Here is an 18,594-nt window from a genome sequence, read left to right on the forward strand (position 1 = left end):
AAGGGCACCAGCTGCAGGGTGCCCTGGATTTGTTGCACGAGTCACAAACTACTGCACTGCGGAGTGCCCATCTCCCCGGGCTACATCTTAGGGCCAGTCTTTCTGCCAGCATCAGGGTGTCATGGTGAGTACAAGAGTCAGCCGTTGCTTGTGATGGACGTTGGTAGGAAGCAGCTGACCTGTAACGCAAATCAGCCATTGCTGGTCTGCCCTGGGCAGCAGGTTGGGTCATGATGTTGTTGCAGGTAATGGCTCCCAACTGCAACAGCATGTTTCCCCACTGCCATCCCTTCCTGTGCTCCACTGCCCTCCTGTCATCTGGAGCAGCAGCATCCCCAGTGAGGCCCATACTAACCCTGTCAATGGGCAGCTCAATGGATTTTGATCCACCCACCCTGCACCAACGGAGGTGGTATCACCTGTACTGTTGCCGGTGGACACCCACTGTTGCAACCTCTGTGCGTTTCTGCCATTCCCATGTATCTATCACCAGGCACATTGCCTTCTTTGGTGGTTGATTCAATTTCAGGTTCTCCTGAGGCCTCTCCAGTTCTGCGCCAGAGATTGCAACCCAAGTTTGGTCCTTTTTAGCCCTGTGTGGCCTTTTTTTTTGGGATGTGGGGGGCAGGGGGTAATTTAGTAACCCCACCTGTGGACATCACATTGGAGGCAGACAGGCTGTTGGTGAGGGTAGTGGAATGGAATAGTGTGGAGGATACACACAGCTCGTGCCATGGATAGACCCGCAGAAGGAGGTGTTTATCTGCGGGCAGCAGTCGGCCAGGTGGGCCAGTGCTTACTTGGAGTTTAGTCACTGCAGACTTTAAGTAGCATATAGAGACGTGTGTTGTGCCAAGTGCTTTACGGTTAGCAGTGTGCACCAACCATGTGACGTCTTTCTGTGGGTTCGGAGTCTCTGCTTCCCATACATCGAATCACTAGGTGAGTTTGTTTCCTCTCATGGGGTTCCGTTACCCAACTGTTATGGGGCCACTGTCGGCTCATGAAGTATCCATACCGATTGTGCAGTGAAGTAGCATCATCGCACCTGTGCAAATACTAAAGCTACTTATATCTTCAGGGATTTTCAAACCTACACAGAGACAATACTATCTGTAAGAGCTGGGATTCATCTGAATCCAAGCCAAATATAACATTGCAGATACCCTAAGTTTGTTTCAGAACTGTCACTTATCTCAAAGCTAATACATCAAAGGAGCAACATCTTCACTATTTGTAATGCAAATTGATGGAGCTGTCAGCATGGCTTCTTGTTTCCTATTTAGTTAAATATGAAGTACATACATTATTACTTGCACCTTAAATGACATAAAAAATACTGTGAGTAACTTGAATTCTTCCTCAAAGGAAACTTGGTTTACAGTATTGTATAGTTTCCTTCATCTCACCCAATTTCAACTTAAAAACTAATTAATCTTCTTGCCTACTTCCATTCAATTTTTATCGTAACTCAGTACTGCAGCATCTTTCAACTGCACATTTATTTATTTACTAAATTTCCATTTGATCTTTCTTATGCATTTAACAGCTATTCTTTTTTTTCCCCTTTGATTGTTATCTGCTTCACAGGTTTCTTCATTTATCCCATATTTACCTGATCTTTGCCTCTAATTTCAGTCTGTCCTTTCATTATTACTGACTTCTTTACCACTCTCTTTCTACAACTACTACCTTTTTGGTTTTCATGTGATATCAGAATTTTAGTTTTGAGCACTGTTCCCCCTGATGTGTTTTCACTGATCAGGGATGTTGGGTACCTTTTACTACTTAACTGCTACAACAGACTTGTTCCTAAAACTCTTCCCGCTATTTTACTGTATGAAATACACTGATGCCAAAAATCTAACATTCGTGCCACCTTTAATTTGTGTGTATATTCACATTTACTGTATATGTTTAAACCAGTTTCTACCATTACTGCATTATTCCATTATGAAACTCCATTTTATGATGATTAAAAATAGTGGTCTCATACTCACCCATTATCTGCAATGAAAACATGTGTAGTCTTTATAAAACATTCATACTTTAATTGAAATTACTGCTTGCAACAAATACTCAAAACTCTTAAGAACTACAATACTAGCATTTAGTACTTAAAAAATGCAATTATTTTAAACTGAGGGCTACAAGGTCCCCTGAATATTTTGTTGTGTATGGGACAAAAAAGGTCGAAGTCCAAACAGTAAAATGTCCAGTGCTTACTTTGATATGGGGCTTCTTGATGGCTCTGATTACTGAAGTCTGGTGACAAATATGAAAATGAATCTATATCACCTTCACAAACAGAGTGAGAAGCTGGAAATTCACGCACAGTATCCGAGAAAGGCAATCTGCGTGAAGCCAAAACTGAAGGAAAGTCATTTAAATCTTGTGTTATGCCTGAAAACATCACATAAACATAGAAATTAGAATTAAAAACATGCAGTACATTTCAGACATCTATTTTACATAACTGATTCTCGGTAACTATATACACTTCACTGCGCACAAGATGACCACAAAAATAAATCAAAGCTAGATGCAATGTTGTCAGTGTGGCATAGGGATCAGGGGGTGGGGGGGGCCTCATTCACTACATAGAGAGAACAAACAACATTTCAACATTTTGATCAATGTAAAACAATGAGCTCAGGCAGAAAAAAACAATACAAAATGTGGATCACTAGATTAGTAATACTATCAATGCTCATAGTCTCCAGATCAGGTTAAATAACAAAACAATTCTCAACATCCACACAACTTTAACATAAGATTCCAGCAAGCCTTTGCTGTACGCCTGTCTGAGTCTGTAGTGTATTAAAAAAAAAAAAAAAAAAAAAAAAAAAAATATATATATATATATATATATATATATATATATATATATATATATATATATATATATATATATATATATAATAATTTGCTTCCATAATACTGCACATTTTTGTACATGAGTGATATTTATTTCATTTCTCACAGCGATAGCCAAGTATTTTATTTTTATGTTTCACACAATTTAGATGGTAAAACAGGTATATTCACATGTACAGCACACTTCAGATCAGTTTAATAACACATACACAATACATCATGGTGGCCAGGAATTTCTTCTCCCAAGAAGCCAACAACTTTATAACCTGCCTCATTTATAATAAATAGCTATTAAAATGATACATAATCTTACAACAAACAAATGTGCATGCATAATAATTTAATTATTTTGGACAAGCCATTATACTGTTATCATAGGTTTCACAGTGGTGGAATATCTTTTCCTCTCTGAAACCTCATCCACTAGACCTTCATTCACATCTAGTAAGCTATAAAGACAAATATGCAATTTCATGGCATGCCCAGAGTATCTTAAATAAATAATGCTGACGTACTATTTCAGGTAAGTGGAGGAATTCTACTGCTGTGTCTCTATTCTAGACACTGCTGTCCAATTCACTGGCTTTGTTGAAGGCTAGATATATGAGGAAGGAGCTACTCTGTCCTTCCCAAATGATTCACAATTAGTCCTAAATTTAATACATTTCAATGAATTTATGTTAAAATGTGCTTTAAATGTAGGCACATTCTGCAACAAAACTATTATTGAGCTGCAGTTGCATGATTATTATCACTTTCACAAATTCACTTATAATAAATAGCTATTAAAATGATACATAATCTCACCACAAACAAATGTGCATGCATAATAATTTAATTATGTTGGACAAGCTATTATACTGTTATCATAGGTTTCACAGTGGTAGAATATCTTTTCCTCTCTGAAACCTCATCCACTAGACCTTCATTCACATCTAGTAAGCTATAAAGACAAATATGCAATTTCATGGCATGCCCAGAGTATCTTAAATAAATAATGCTGACGTACTATTTCAGGTAAGTGGAGGAATTCTACTGCTGTGTCTCTATTCTAGACACTGCTGTTCAATTCACTGGCTTTGTTGAAGGCTAGATATATGAGGAAGGAGCTACTCTGTCCTTCCCAAATGATTCGCAATTAGTCCTAAATTTAATACATTTCAATGAATTTATATTAAAATGTGCTTTAAATGTAGGCACATTCTGCAACAAAACTATTATTGAGCTGCAGTTGCATGATTATTATCACTTTCACAATTTCACTTATAATAAATAGCTATTAAAATGATACATAATCTTACAACAAACAAATGTGCATACATAATAATTTAATTATTTCGAACAAGCTATTATACCATTATCATAGGTTTCACAGTGGTAGAATATCTTTTCCTCTCTGAAACCTCATCCACTAGACCTTCATTCACATCTAGTAAGCTATAAAGACAAATACGCAATTTATGGCATGCCCAGAGTATCTTAAATAAATAATGCTGAGGTGCTATTTCAGGTAAGTGGAGAAATTCTACTGTTGTGTCGCTATTTTAGAGACTGCTGTTCAATTCACTGGCTTTGTTGAAGGCTAGATATATGAGGGAGGAGCTGCTCTGTCCTTCCCAAATGATTAGCAATTAGTCCTAAATTTAATACATTTCAATGAATTTACATTAAAATGTGCTTTAGGAAGTGCACATTCTGCAACAACACTATTACTGAGCCACAGTTGCAGGATTATTATCACTTTCACAAAAAACTTGTTTGTACTTGGACTGTTATTCTCCTACACATATACACAGCACTGATGATATATCATTCTCTCATATCCATCTTCTCTGACTCACAAGTAAACTTATTCAAGGGATACACTTCGGGTTTGAATATATTGTAGTGTAAAGGAAAATAAGAGATACATATATTTTTATATGAGTCCATAAGGCCATTAAGGAGGTGAAACAATCCCCTTGAAAAAATTGGTTCAATATTTATGAATGAATATCATTGAAACAGTAACAGATATAAAATAAAAACTTCAAATAAAAGTCCCATGGTTAAAATATGTCAAAATTGTGAACCTAGATTTGTATAGAAAAAGCAATTTTGTCACCAAAAATAACCTTCTCCACCCCCTACTATACTGTTTCTAATAGCAAAATGCATAGCATCATCAATTCTAAATTCAATCATATATGATGAAGTAGTGTTCCAAAGGTGTATTTGTCAGAAATAAGCTAGAAATACCTTTATAACGCTGTATCCGTAACTGGTATGTGCTTGCTTCGATACTAATTATCAGTTTGGGTTGTTTGATATGGCTTCCTCAGATAAATATTCACTAAATGTATATCCCACATATATTGTTCTGTATACATATTTTCCATTTTTGGGGGGGGGGGGGGGGGGTCATGTTGGTACTTTGGTTATATTTGTAGTTCACCATTGCTATTTCAGTTTACATATTGTCATTTGGAGATAGTGAATGGAACTGTGGACACTAGAAAATGGAATGCAAAGTGGAGAAATTAGAACATATTATTCTGTCTGAGTTCAATAGAGGGGTGACAGTAGTTGATACAGCCACAAACATTTGTGCCGTGAATGAAGATGAAATGAAATGATCATATGGTATTTATTTTCTGGGATATCCCCTTCGAGGTTCAGCCACCGTATTGCAAGTCTTTTTTAGTTCTCGCCACATTAAACTTGAATGTCAATGATGATGAAAATGATGATGAAGCACACACAACACCCAGTCCCCTGTCAGGAATCAAACCCAGGTGCCCTTGCGTGGAAAGCAGTAACTCTACCGCTGCGCTACGGAGGCAGACTGAATGAGGATAATGCCACTGGACAGAGCATGGCAAGAAAATAGCTCTCTCATTTTAAGGAGGATTGTTTCACCATTAGTGACCCTCCTCTTTCAGGAAGACCTCTGGAGTTCAACGAAGATCATTTAAAGGCATTAATCCATGACAATACACATCCATGTACTCAAGAACTGGCAAATGTGATGAACTATGATAATTCCACCACCGTGTCAGATCTGCCTACAATAGGGATGTTTTCAAAATCAGGTGTATGGGTACCACATGCTCTTAAGCCAAAATCACAAAAATCAGCAGGTGGCCACAAATGCATCTCTGCCTGCTCATCATCAATTGGCTCTTGAACGACACCAACCATTTCTAACCTGTATCGTTACTGGTGAGGAGAAGTGGTGTATTTATGCTAACATAAGGAAAAGAAAGGATTTATTGAGCATAAATGAAGCAGCAACTACCTGTGCAAAGACTTGTGTGCATCCAAAAAAGATAATGTTATGCATCTGGTGGAACAGCAATGATATGTTGAACTATGAGTTGCTTCCCCAAAGTGTAGCCTTCACTGCTTTTTATTTTATTTTATTTTATTTTTTGTTGTGGTTTTTATGGTCATAAGCACTCATTCTGTGGCTTAGGGAAGGATAAAAAACTGAATGCGAAATCAGCAGCAATGGGAGAAATACTCAAGGAGGAGGGAAACTAAAAATGGAAGGAAACATTAGTAAACTACTATTGAAGGGGGATTGTATTCCCCAAAAAAAGAACTTCAAATGACCGATGTCATCTCACTGACACTGATAAACTCAAAGACACGATCTGATTAGTGCTGGTCATCTGCTGCACGGGAAGATATATCAGGTGGCACCTGTAAATGGGTGCATAGCGGATTAAAATAGGGGCACTGAAGTAAAAGGTGTGTAGCTGTCCATGGCTGAGAGCAGTGAGGACAAAGCAGGGGAGGATCGCAACTTAAAAGATGTCGATGGTTAAAAAGACAAAGCCCTATCCGGAGACTAGTTAAAATTACCTCCTCTCAATGTCGAGGCCGGGAAAAAGATGTCCAAGCAAAGGGAAGAGGTTTTATGTCCCGTAATTTATTATTGGGAAATGTAGACCAATGTGTGTGCCATAAAAGAGTAACAAGATGACATAAAATGCTGTGAAGATCAGCAAAGGGAACCATACGAACAGCGGGCCGAGGAAGAGAGACTGCAACCTTGGCCGCTATATCAGCTGCCTCGTTTCCGCGGATATCAACGTGCCCTGGGATCCAGTGGAATGCCACAGAGACTCCCCCCAAGTGGAGCTAGTGGAGGCTGTCCTGAATCCAGTGGACCAGAGGGTGGGCGGGACAAAGAGCTTGGAGGCTGAGAAGAGAGCTGAGCAAATCTGAGCATGTAATATACTGTAGCCGCTTATGGCGATGGATGTATTGGACAGCCTGGAGAACAGCATAAAGTTCTGTAGTCAAAACCGAACACTGGTTGGGAAGCCGAAATCTATTAGGGGTGTTGTCAACAATATAGGCAATCCCAACACCAAATGTGTTCTTTGAGCCATAAGTGTAAATAGATGTGGCATCCTCCATTTGTGCGCATAGAGCAGCAAATGCGCATAGAGCAGCAAATGCCTCAATGATAAACTATAGGGGGGTACTATTCATGTGAAGCTGACAAAGGGCACAGGGAAGGCAGGTCCAGGGACAAAGCCAAGGTGGCGCTGTACCCCCAAATGTCAAGAAAGTTTTAGGAAAGTGGAAGGAAAGAGAATGTAACACTTAAAGGAAGCAGACTCCCAGTGTTAGTTGAGACAAAGGGCAGCCTGCATACCCTGAATCCAAGGATGTGTCGAAAACAAGGGCATGGGTCGGATAGGCAGGCATGGAAGACAGATGACTAGCGTAATGACTCAATAGGACAGCTCACTGATTGGAGAGCAGAGGATCAGCAGTCTCAGCGTAAGGCTCTCCATGGGGCTGGTATAAAAAGCTCCAGATGCTAAACAGAATCCATGGAGATGGACAGAGTTGAGACGCCAAAGAACAGACGGCCATGCAGAGGAGTAAACTACACTTCCATAGTCCAATTTCGAGTGCACTAAGATGCGATATAGGCGGAGGAGGACCACTCGGCCCACTCCCCAGGAGGGACCACTCAGAACATGGAGGGTGTTGAGGGATCCCATACAGCAAGCCGAAAGATATGAAACATGGGAAGACCAGCACAGTTTTCTGTCAAACATAAGTCCCGAGAATTGGGCGACGTCGGCAAACGGAAGGTCAGCAGGGCCTAGATGTAGGGAAGGCAGAGGAAACTCCATGCAACAGCAAAAATTTACACAGACAGTCTTACTGGGAGAAAATCTGAACCCGGTTTCGATGCTTCATGAGTGGAGGCGATCGAGGCATCCTTGAAGATGTCGTTCAAGAAGGTTGGTCCGTTGAGAGCTGTGAGATTTTAGAATCTATGCCTCCCTGGTATGTGAATATCTTTTGTGTTGCTATGGGCATCTATGGGTGCTATAATTTATTTTATTCCATGTATTGAGCTTTATGTGTGTAATTCATGTAGCTTGCTTAATGTATTAATAAATTGTTCCAATCAGAAACCACCCGTAAATTACTCTGCTGACAGGTTATGGGCCCAGAATTATAAATTACATTACATTACGTTACATTTTTATGGGTCCTTTTGATCATTTGTTGTACAAGGTATAAAATATGATATTGGACAAGTCATCGTAATTTACAGTACATGCTTTTAAATCATACAAGAATATTTACATTGATTTAGGCTTAATATTATCACAACTGAAGGTTCAGTTTCCATACATTATATTTAACCTTGGCAATAAATTTTGATATTTCAAGATATTCATCTATACTACAATAACATTTTTGCAATAAATATTTATGGACAGCAGTTTTAAATTTGGAAGTGTCTTTTTTTTTATTTTAATGTTTGTAGGTAGCTTATTGTATAGTCTGTTTCCTGTTTGCAGTGGTCCATTCTGTTTTAGTGTTGTGTGTGCATGTTGAACATGTATGTCCTGCTTTCTCCTTGTGTTGTACAGGTGGATACTCTGGTTGGTTGACACAAGATTGTTACTATTTTCTAAGATTTTCCTTACAAATACGATTACATGTGAAATGTACAGACATGGTAGTGGAAGGATATGTAGTTTCTTGAATAAGGGCTTGCATGAGCTTCTTGATGCAGCATTTTCTATTGCTCTTACAATTCTCTTTTGGCAGATAAAACAACTTTTGTTAGGAGATGTGTTTCCCCAAAAGATTATGCCATATCGCAGTAAGAATTCTGCCTGGGCAAAGTATACATCTTTTAGTGTCTCTTTCAATGTGCAATCAGAAAGAATTTTGATAGTATAGCAAATGCTATTTAATTTATTTGTAATGTATTTTGCATGTTGGACCCACCTTAGATCTTCTTGGATCCATATCCCATGAAATTTTGTAGAGCTTACATTTTCGAGGGTTCTAGTAAACAACTCTATGTCTGATGCTAGTGGACATTTATTTTGCACTGTGTGTATATGCACTCTAACTGTTTTTCCTGTGTTTATTACTAAGTTGGTACAATTTTTAATCTCATGTAGTATATAATAATATTCTAAATAAATTACAAGATCACCGGCTCAGGAAAAGTAGCAGCAGTGCGCAGTAATTTGGAACGACGTAATCGCTAAAATCATGGTGTCAGTAAATACCAATTCATTACCTACGATCGAAAAACTGATGGGAAGAGAAAACCACAGTACCTGTCAGTTTGCTATGTGAACATACTTATAACACGAACAACTGTGGGGTTGCATCAGTGGCGAAGTACAGGATGTAACTATAGTTTGTACAGCAAGAGCCAAAATTATACTCTCCGTCCATCCGTCAATATATGTTAACTTGCAAGATACATCTACAGCAAAAGAAGCGTGCAACAAGCTAAAGCAAGTCTATGAAGATTCTGGTCTCGTCAGAAGGATAGGGTTATTAAAAATGCTACTGTCAACTAGACTGGAGAATTGTTCGTCAGTAGAAGAATATCTGTCAAAGATAATTTCCACATCACAAAAATTAAATGGCTTGAATTTTGAAGTTAAAGAAGAATGGATTGGGTGTATTCTGCTTGCAGGATTACTAGATGAATATAAGCCTATGGTTATGAGCATAGAAAATTCAAACGTGCCGATCACAGGAGACTCCATAAAAAATAAAGTACTGCAAGAAATAAATGATGAAGCTTGTAATAAACAATTGATTAGCGATCTGCTCTGTGAGACAACAAGAAAAAGAGCAATGTAATATTTAAAAAAAAGTCCCAGGTGCTAAAACTGCAACAAGTATGGGCACCTGGCTTTAAACTGTCACACCAAGAAGAAAAATGATGAAAAGACTTTGGCCAATACAGCCAGCTACCAGACGTTTTTCACAACAGCAGCTGCAGGTAAAAATACATGGACAGAATGGTATGTACAGTCAGGCGCATCAGGGCACATGTCTGAATATCACTGTAATGAATGTAGAGTTGAAGCATTGACAGGTTCACAAGTTTTAATAGCAAATAATGAAAACTTACCCGTAAAAGGTATAGGCTCTTCATTTGTAGATGTTCTCACTGGTAACAAGAAAGCTAGAATATAAGTAGAGGATATTCTGTATGTGCCTCAGCTAAGCACAAATCTAGTAAAATAGTAGAAAAAGGTCATTTGATTTTATTTGACAAACAAGGTTGTTGTATTTATGACGGATGCAAAAAATATGGTTGCTAGCGTGTCATTAGCAAATGGAATGTACTGACTAGACCAACCATATGATCAAAATTTTGAAGCAAAATCCATATTGCAGGCAAAGAGTGCACTTTGTAATGGCCTGGATAGTGTAATTCCATATAAGGTAACAATAAATACTGCCTGTGCAATTTGTTTAGAGGGAAAAAAAACAAGACTTCCTTTTTCACGATCTAGCTCATGAGCCACAGAAATTCTCAAGCTAGTTCACTCAGATTTGTGTGGGCCAATGCAAACTAGATCAATTGGAGGAGCCAAATAGTTCCTTACTCTAAATGATGATTATTCCAGGAAAGTATCTGTATATTTTCTCAGAAACAAACATCAAGTAGCACAACTGATATGAGACTTCAAAAATCTAGTAGAAAGGCAAACTGGAAAAAGGATATGCACTCTACATGCCAATAATGGCACAGAATATGTTAATGATAATCTGATAACATTTTTCAGAAAGGAAGGAATCCAACATCAGACTACAGCACCGTATACACCAGAACAGAACGGAGTGGCTGAGCATTACAACCGTACAATAGTAGAAAAAGCAAGATGCCTACTCTTTGAAGCAAATTTGCCAAATAAATTCTGGACAGAAGCAGTCTCCACTGCTGTTTATTTAATTAACAGGTCCCCAAATCATTCCCTGAAGAACAAGACCCCAGAGGAAGCTTGGGCAAACAAGAAGCCGAATCTTAAGCATCTTAGAATATTTGGAAGTAAGACACATGCTCACATTCCAAGAGCCAACAGAAGAAAATGGGACAAAAAAAGTGTTGAGGGTATTTTGCTAGGATACTGCGAAGATTCAAAAGCATACAGACTTTTTGAACCTAACTGTCAGAGAATCATAAAAATGAGAGATGTGATTTTTGATGAAGATACTTCGAAACAGTGTACAGAGGGAACTGAGTCAAAGGAACCAAGTCGACTGTTTCTCCCACTGACAGAGAAGAAGCAAGATGAAGTAACTACAACTGAATTAGAAGAAACTGAACCTGAACCTGAGAGTGTACACCAAGTAGTAGTTCAATGAATACTACCAGCAATTATGACACAAGTCCAGACGATACAATTAATGATAATGAGAAACTGCAGCAAATACGAAGGTCATAGAGAATTCCAAAGCCAAAGAAACTGCATGACTTTGTAACTTATCAGTCTAAGCAGTCGACTGTCTCTGATCCTTCGGCATTAGAAGAAGCGATGATGTCAGACAATACTGAAAACTGGCTGAAGACAATACAACACGAGTTAAAATCTCACAAAGAGAACCACACGTGGGAGTCTGCTGATTTACCTTCAGATAAAAAGCCATTAAAAGCAAAATGGGTATTTAAAAGAAAGAAAGATATGAAATGTCTCATTGTATGCTATAAAGCACAGCTAGTGATAAAAGGTTGTGCTCAGAAGCAAGGCCTGGGCTATGATAAAACATATGCGCCAGTCATAAGATATAACTCGTTAAGGTATTTATTTGCTATGGCTGCTAAATATGATCTTGACATTGATTGCTTAGATGCTGTCACAGCTTTCTTGCAAGGTGTCTTACATGAGGAGATTTATGTGAAAGTTCCAGAAGTAGATCTAGTTACAAAGACAGTGGAAGATAATGGTGTAAAAAGACTGAAAAAGGCAGTATACGGATTGAAACAAGGTGGTCGCTGCTGGAACTTGAAATTAGATGGTAGACTATTGAATCTAAACTTCAAAAGGTCAATAGCTGATCCTTGTGTCTATTATAGAAATTAAGTTTCAGACCTTTTAACAGTTGCTGTTTATGAGGCCGATATGCTCATTTTTAGTAACAATTCACAAGACAGAGATGCTTTTAAAAACAAACTCAGAGAAAAATTTAAGCTGAAAGATCCTGGTGAAGTTACAACCTGTTTAGGCATTTGAATTACTAGAAACCGCAAAGAAAGCTTTTTGTGGATGGATCAGACACACTATGTGGAACAAATTCTCAACAGATTTAATATGAAAGAGTGTAAACTAATATGTACACCAATGGACAGTTATCAGATGCTCACTCATGATATGTGTCCGAAAACAGAACAAGAGCAAGAATCTATGAAGAACATACCCTATTGTAAAGCAATAGGTAGTTTAATGTATGTTCAATTAGGAACAAGTCCGGACCTAGCCTTTCCAATTGTTAGCCATTTTTGTAATAATCCAGGCATATCGCACTGGCACGAAGTCAAAAGAATCTTCAGATATCTAAAATGTACTAAGGATATGAAACTGTTGTTTTCTAAATCAGAGGACTGCCACATAGTAGGTTACTGTGATGCAGATTGGGCTGGAGATTCTGAAGACAGAAAGTCAATGATTGGATATTTCTTTAAATCTCAAGGAGCAGTGATATCTTGGCAGTGTAAGAAACAGCCAACAATGGCCTTATCTACAACTGAGGCAGAATATATAGTTCTGACCTCAGAATGTCAGGAGGCTCTATGGCTTCAAAGGCTATGCAATGAAATATCACCAAACCCCAAAAACAGCCTGTCAAACTATTATGTGACAACAAGGCAGCAATTGACCAGTCTAAGACTAGTGGCTATAAGAGTCGAACCAAACATACAGATACAAGACACCACTTCATAAGTGAAAAATAGAGTCAGCACAAATTACTGTGGAGCTCATACTTCCAACCAAATGCTGGCAGATATGACGACAAAATCTCTGACGAAAGTACGCCATCATCTACTACTGCAAGATTTTGGACTAAGAAAGTAGTATTTTGTTTTGTGTGTGTGTGTGTGTGTGTGTGTGTGTGTGTGTGTGTGTGTGTGTGTGTGTGAGTGTCTTTGTTGCAGACATAATTCTAGTGGGGACGTGAGATTTTAGAATATATGCCTCCCTGGTGTGTGAATACCTTTTGTGGTGCTATGGTCAACTACGGATGCTATGATTTATTTTATTCTGTGTATTGAGTTTTATGTGTGTAATTCATGCAGCTTGCTTAATGTATTAACAAATTCTTCCAGTCAGAAACCACCTGTAAATTACTCTGCTAACAAGAGCTGCAGTAGATAGTAAAATCATCAACAAAGAGGGTGCCAGAGACATCAGGAAGGAGAAAATCCATAATTGGATTTATGGCGATAGTAAACAGTACAACACTCAGCACAGCGCCCTGAGGCACCCCATTTTCTTCGGAGAAAGTACAGGAGAGAGTGGGGTGCACCCACACCTTAAAGGTGTGCTCTGTCATAACATCACGAATAAAAAGGGGTAGCTGACCTCGAAAGGCCCAAGACAACAGTGCATGGAGGATGCCTGTCCTCCAACTGGTATCATATGCTCTCTCCATATAAAAAAATATCGCTACTGTTTGGTGTTTCCTGAGAAAATTGTTCACGATATAAGTGGAGAGAGCAACAAGATGGTCAACTGCAGAATGATGCTTTCAGAAACTGCATTGGGCAGGTGTTAAAAGGTTTTGGGACTCCAGCCACCAGCCTAAACGGCAATTCACTATATGCTCTAAAACCTTACACACACTATTAGTGAGAGGTATGGGGCAATAGCTAGAGGGGAGATGTTTGTCTTTTCCAGGTTTCAGAACAGGAAAGACAATAGCTTCCCGTCATCTTCTGGGAAAAGTACTGTCATTCCAAATTTGATTATAAAGGTGAAGGACTGTTATAGCTTTTGTGATTTTGACATGAGAAAGCAAGAGGCTGTACTTCCACTGCTCATTTCTTCAGGAGAAGGCTGGCGGGTAATTTGAAGCTCAAAATCTCAGCAAAGTGTTGTCTCAATGAGTTAGAAATTGTGACTGGGTCCACTAAGATATCAGGCACGACAGTGAGCCCAGAGATCGGGGAGAAACTAGACATGCAGGATAACTGTCGAATTTGACTCCAAACTACAGATGAGGGAGTGAAGGTGTTAAAGGAGCTTGTAAAGAAGTCCCAGCTTGCCTTCTTGCTATCGCGGATGATGCGACGACATCGTGGACGTAATTGCTTATAGCAGATATAATTGGCCAATGTAGGATGGTGGCAGAAAAAGTGAACAGCACGTCTCTGCTCACGTATTACGTCTTCGCATGTCTCATTCCACCAAGGAACTGGGGGGGGGGGGGGGGGGGCACCAGGGCAAAGGGGAGGTATGACGTATTGAATGTTCCATGGCTGTACTTCTGGAACATGGGTGACCTGATTGTCAATGCTAGGAAAATGATGGTCATGTTGCTAGAGAGGAGAAAATCGTCCAATCAGCTTGGGAAAATTTCCAGTGTCTGGGGTGCATAGATGGCAGATATGGCTGTAATCGAAGGATACATATAAATGGTCATTCAAGTGTGTATCAGCAAGAGTGAACCATTCAAAGCGCTGAGCTAGCTGAACAGTACCAACCGAAAGGTCCAAATGAGAGAAGTTTGATGTGGAGGCAGACAAGAATGTAGGTACCTCAGTGTTGAGGCAAACAAGATCCACTTGGTGGAAGAGGTCAATCAATAGGGAGCCTCGTGGACAAGGATGTGGAGATCTCCAAAGCGGGTGGTGGGCATTGAAGTCCCCAATCAGCAAATAGGAGTGCGGGAGCTGACCAAGGAGATGAAGGGGATCAGCTGTTGCCACTGGTGTGGACGATGGAATGTATATGGTACAAAGGGAGAAGGTGTATCCAGAAATGGAAAGACATACAGCGACAGCTTGGAAGGAACTGTTAAAGGGGATTGGGTATTAATGGACAGTATCATGGAGAAGAATCATAAGTCCCCCATGTGACAAAGTACCATCAACAGAGGGGAGATCAAACTGGACCGATTGGAAATGAGGGAAGACAAAGTGATCATGGGGATATAGCTTTGTTTCCTGAAGGCAGAAGACAAATGGGAGTAGGATCATAAGAGGATCGACAATTCATTCCAATTGGAGCGAATTCTGTGGATATTCCAGTGGATAACTGTCATAGGGTGGACAGAAAAGGGAAAAATCTCACCACGGTTGCCGCCATCACAACGACCGCTGAGAGCCGGAGGCCAATGGTGTGGAATGACATTCAGCCAAAAGCAGAATATCCTGATCCGTAGGTTGTTCAGGGGCAGCTCCTGTCGCCAGTGATCGACTGGTGAATCGGCCGCCAGCAGCGCATCTCAGTGACACGGCAGAGGATGGCTACTGCTGGGTGGTGCTGTAGATGAGACATGCCTTGGCGGAAGAAGGAGAGGAACTTTGTTTCTTTTGAGTCTTCTTGGAAGCAGTACTGTGAGAGGAGGGAGGAATCAACGGATGGGAGGTCAGGATACGTAAAAAATCTCCGTTGAGTGAGCTCTTTTTTGGAGGACCAGGCATCCAATTTTGGGGCCCGTGATTTAGCTTGAGCTGATAAAGAGTGGGTGAACTTGAGAGTGAGCAGGTGATAGTTGGGAGGACAAACGGGCAATCTTTGGGCTGGCCGGTCTGATGACCGTAGAAATAAAGGTGAGATCGCAAGTCTGTGTGGCTACCTCCTTAGTAGGCCGAGGAGATGCAATGTAAGGACAGTGCTATATTTACCTGTTAGGAACACAGTGGGCTTTCTAATGGCGAGTAACTTACGAGCTGCAAATGTGGACACCTTTTCCTTCACTCGGATTTCCTGAATAACTCGTTCATCTTTGAAAATAGGGCTATCTCTAGAAGAAGCAGCATGGTCGCCCACACAGTTGATGCAACAAGGGCATGGAGGAGGACAATCACCCTCATGGGCATCCCTGCCCCATGTAACGCATTTGGCCACATTGGAATGTGTTTTTCTGGTATGATTAAACTGCTGACACTGATAGCAATGCATAGGGCTGGGGCTGATAAGGGCGAACTGAAATGATCTCATATCCTGCTTTAATGTTCGAAGGAAGTTGAACTCTGTAAAACATCAAGAAGAGAGTACGGGTCGGTACCAAGTCCTTGTCAACCCTTTTCATGACTCGATGTACGGCCATTACGCCCTGGTCAGACAGGTAGTGCTGAATGTCCTTGTTGGATAATCCATTGAGTGTGTGTGTATAAACCACACCGCGTGATGAATTTGAAGTACGGTGCGCCTTCACCCGGACAGGGACGGTGTGTAGCAGTGTAGTTTGCAGCAATTTTTGCACCTGTAGGGCACTGACTATTTCTAACAACTCGTTGCCATTTCATAATTGGGAACAAGACTTTACAGTATCTGCAATTGCATCGATGCCTTTCTGAATAATCAAACGGTTGACTGTGGAGAAGTCTTGACCTTCGTCAGACTGAGAAACAATTAGGAACTTTGGCACTGATGGAAGAACTGTCCATGGTTGAGACTCATCCAGCTTTCTCTTGTGGGCAGAAGTTGCAGAAGTAGATGAAACCATTGCGAAAGTATCCCCCATGATTACTGGCACCTCCAATGGCGCACTCCTTCCTTGTGGGGGCCCTCTCTGAGGGCACTCCCGCCTTAGATGATTGTCCACACCTCAGGTCGCACCTCCTGAGAAATGGATGGAGGGACCAATTGGCACATTCGGAAGGTACCAGCTCGGGTAATCACCCTCTACCTGAGCTGGGGAATTACGCGTTGGCTCACCACCGGCTATGCGAGGGTCGTCCTTCAGACACAAAGAGGGAGGAAAGAAAGAGAAGGGAGAAACAAAGAACAGGAAAGAAGAGAGGTCTCCAACAATGCTGCAGAGAAGACGGTAAAGAGAAGAAGCAAGGAAAAGAGAAGGACAAAGAGAGGACAGAGACTTTCCAGCAGAGAGAACAAAGAAGAGAAACAATGTCTTGCAGTTAAAAGCCTCTGTCTCCGGACATAGGCATGAAACATACTCCCAAAGAGAGGGAGAAGGGGAAGGGAAGAGGCAGGAGGAGGGAGTGAGGAAGGATGGGGGACAGGGAGGGATGTAGAAAACGAAGTTATGCAGCCTGGAAAGGAAAGAGAGTGGCAGTAGCTCGGGGTCCCATGTTCGCCACGCACATATCCACAAAACCATCACTGCTGACATTTATTGTCAACAACTGAAATGTCTTGGAGATGCAGTCCACAAAGAAAGACCTAGAAATCTGCATGAAATGGTGCTACCCCACGATGATCTCCACCCGCATTATGCTAGACTGACAAAAAAACCATTCAGGAGTTGTGTTGGTTAAGTCATTTCACACTACCCTTATTCACCTGATACTGCACCCTCAGATTTTAATCGTTTCTGCTCTCTATCAAACAATCTTCAATGAACTTCCTTTTCAGATTAAAATGTACTCCGAACATTGCTCGACGAGTTCTTCGTCTCAAAACCACGTCATTTCCACATTCGTGGAATCGGCAAGTTACCCCAGCATTGGCAGACAGTTGTAAATAGTGAGGGAGAATACATTACTGATGACTTAAGTCAGTGTTGTGTTTATTAAACTCATGGAAAAATGCTACAAACTTATACACAAACCTAATACATTTGATGTTTTATGTATTTTTTCCATGTTTTAATCCTTTCAGGTTTCATTATGTTATATTTGAAATTGTTTGTACATTATTGAAAATCTGTACAATAACGAGGAAGTATAGAATTGTTCGGGTCAAAAAGATGTTGAATGTAAGACAGCGGAGGAACAATTCTGTGCTCCCTCATTATTGTACAGACTGAGAATAATTAACAAACAGTTTCAAATATAATATAATTAAATCTGAAAAGGTTGCAACTTGAAAACAAACAAAATACACCAAAACACAACTACAACACAAGATACTTTATAGTTAATAAAATTAAAATATAAATTTCGAATATATTTATCTGGGAAAGACATACTAAACAAGCCAACACGACAATTGACATTGAAGCAGACACATAACATTTGCATTTACAACAATATTTCTAGCTTATTTCTGACAAATTTATCTTTGGAATACCACTTCATATGATTTAATTCGGTATTAATGATGTTATAAGTTTGGCTATTTAATGCTGAAATAAAAAACAAAAAAAAAACAAAGTAGTTTTGTGTGTGTGTGTGTGTATGTGGAGGAGAGGGGGGGGGGGGGGGAGATTTATATGGGGAAAAAAAAACTTTTTAGACAAATCTGGGTGCACCGGTTTTACGTATATTAAAAGCCATGGAACTTTTATTTGGAGAGAGAGAGAGAG

The 18,594-nt window shown here is 40.0% G+C and overlaps 1 protein-coding gene across 14 annotated transcripts in view; it reads right to left on the reverse strand.

Annotated features, from left to right (window-relative positions):
* LOC126176969 (longitudinals lacking protein-like) overlaps positions 1-18,594 on the reverse strand; it is a 316,573-nt gene that overhangs the window by 217,791 nt on the left and 80,188 nt on the right. For 3 of the 14 annotated variants that reach the window (XM_049924179.1, XM_049924175.1, XM_049924177.1), the window contains exon 5: positions 2,227-2,403. The exons of the other annotated variants lie outside the window; for them this stretch is intronic. In XM_049924179.1, coding sequence (XP_049780136.1) covers positions 2,227-2,403 — 177 coding nt within the window. The remainder of the gene's footprint in view (positions 1-2,226; positions 2,404-18,594) is intronic. 14 annotated transcript variants of the gene reach the window in all.

Source organism: Schistocerca cancellata, chromosome 3, assembly GCF_023864275.1.
Source record: "Schistocerca cancellata isolate TAMUIC-IGC-003103 chromosome 3, iqSchCanc2.1, whole genome shotgun sequence".
Classification (NCBI taxonomy): Eukaryota; Metazoa; Arthropoda; class Insecta; order Orthoptera; family Acrididae; genus Schistocerca; species Schistocerca cancellata.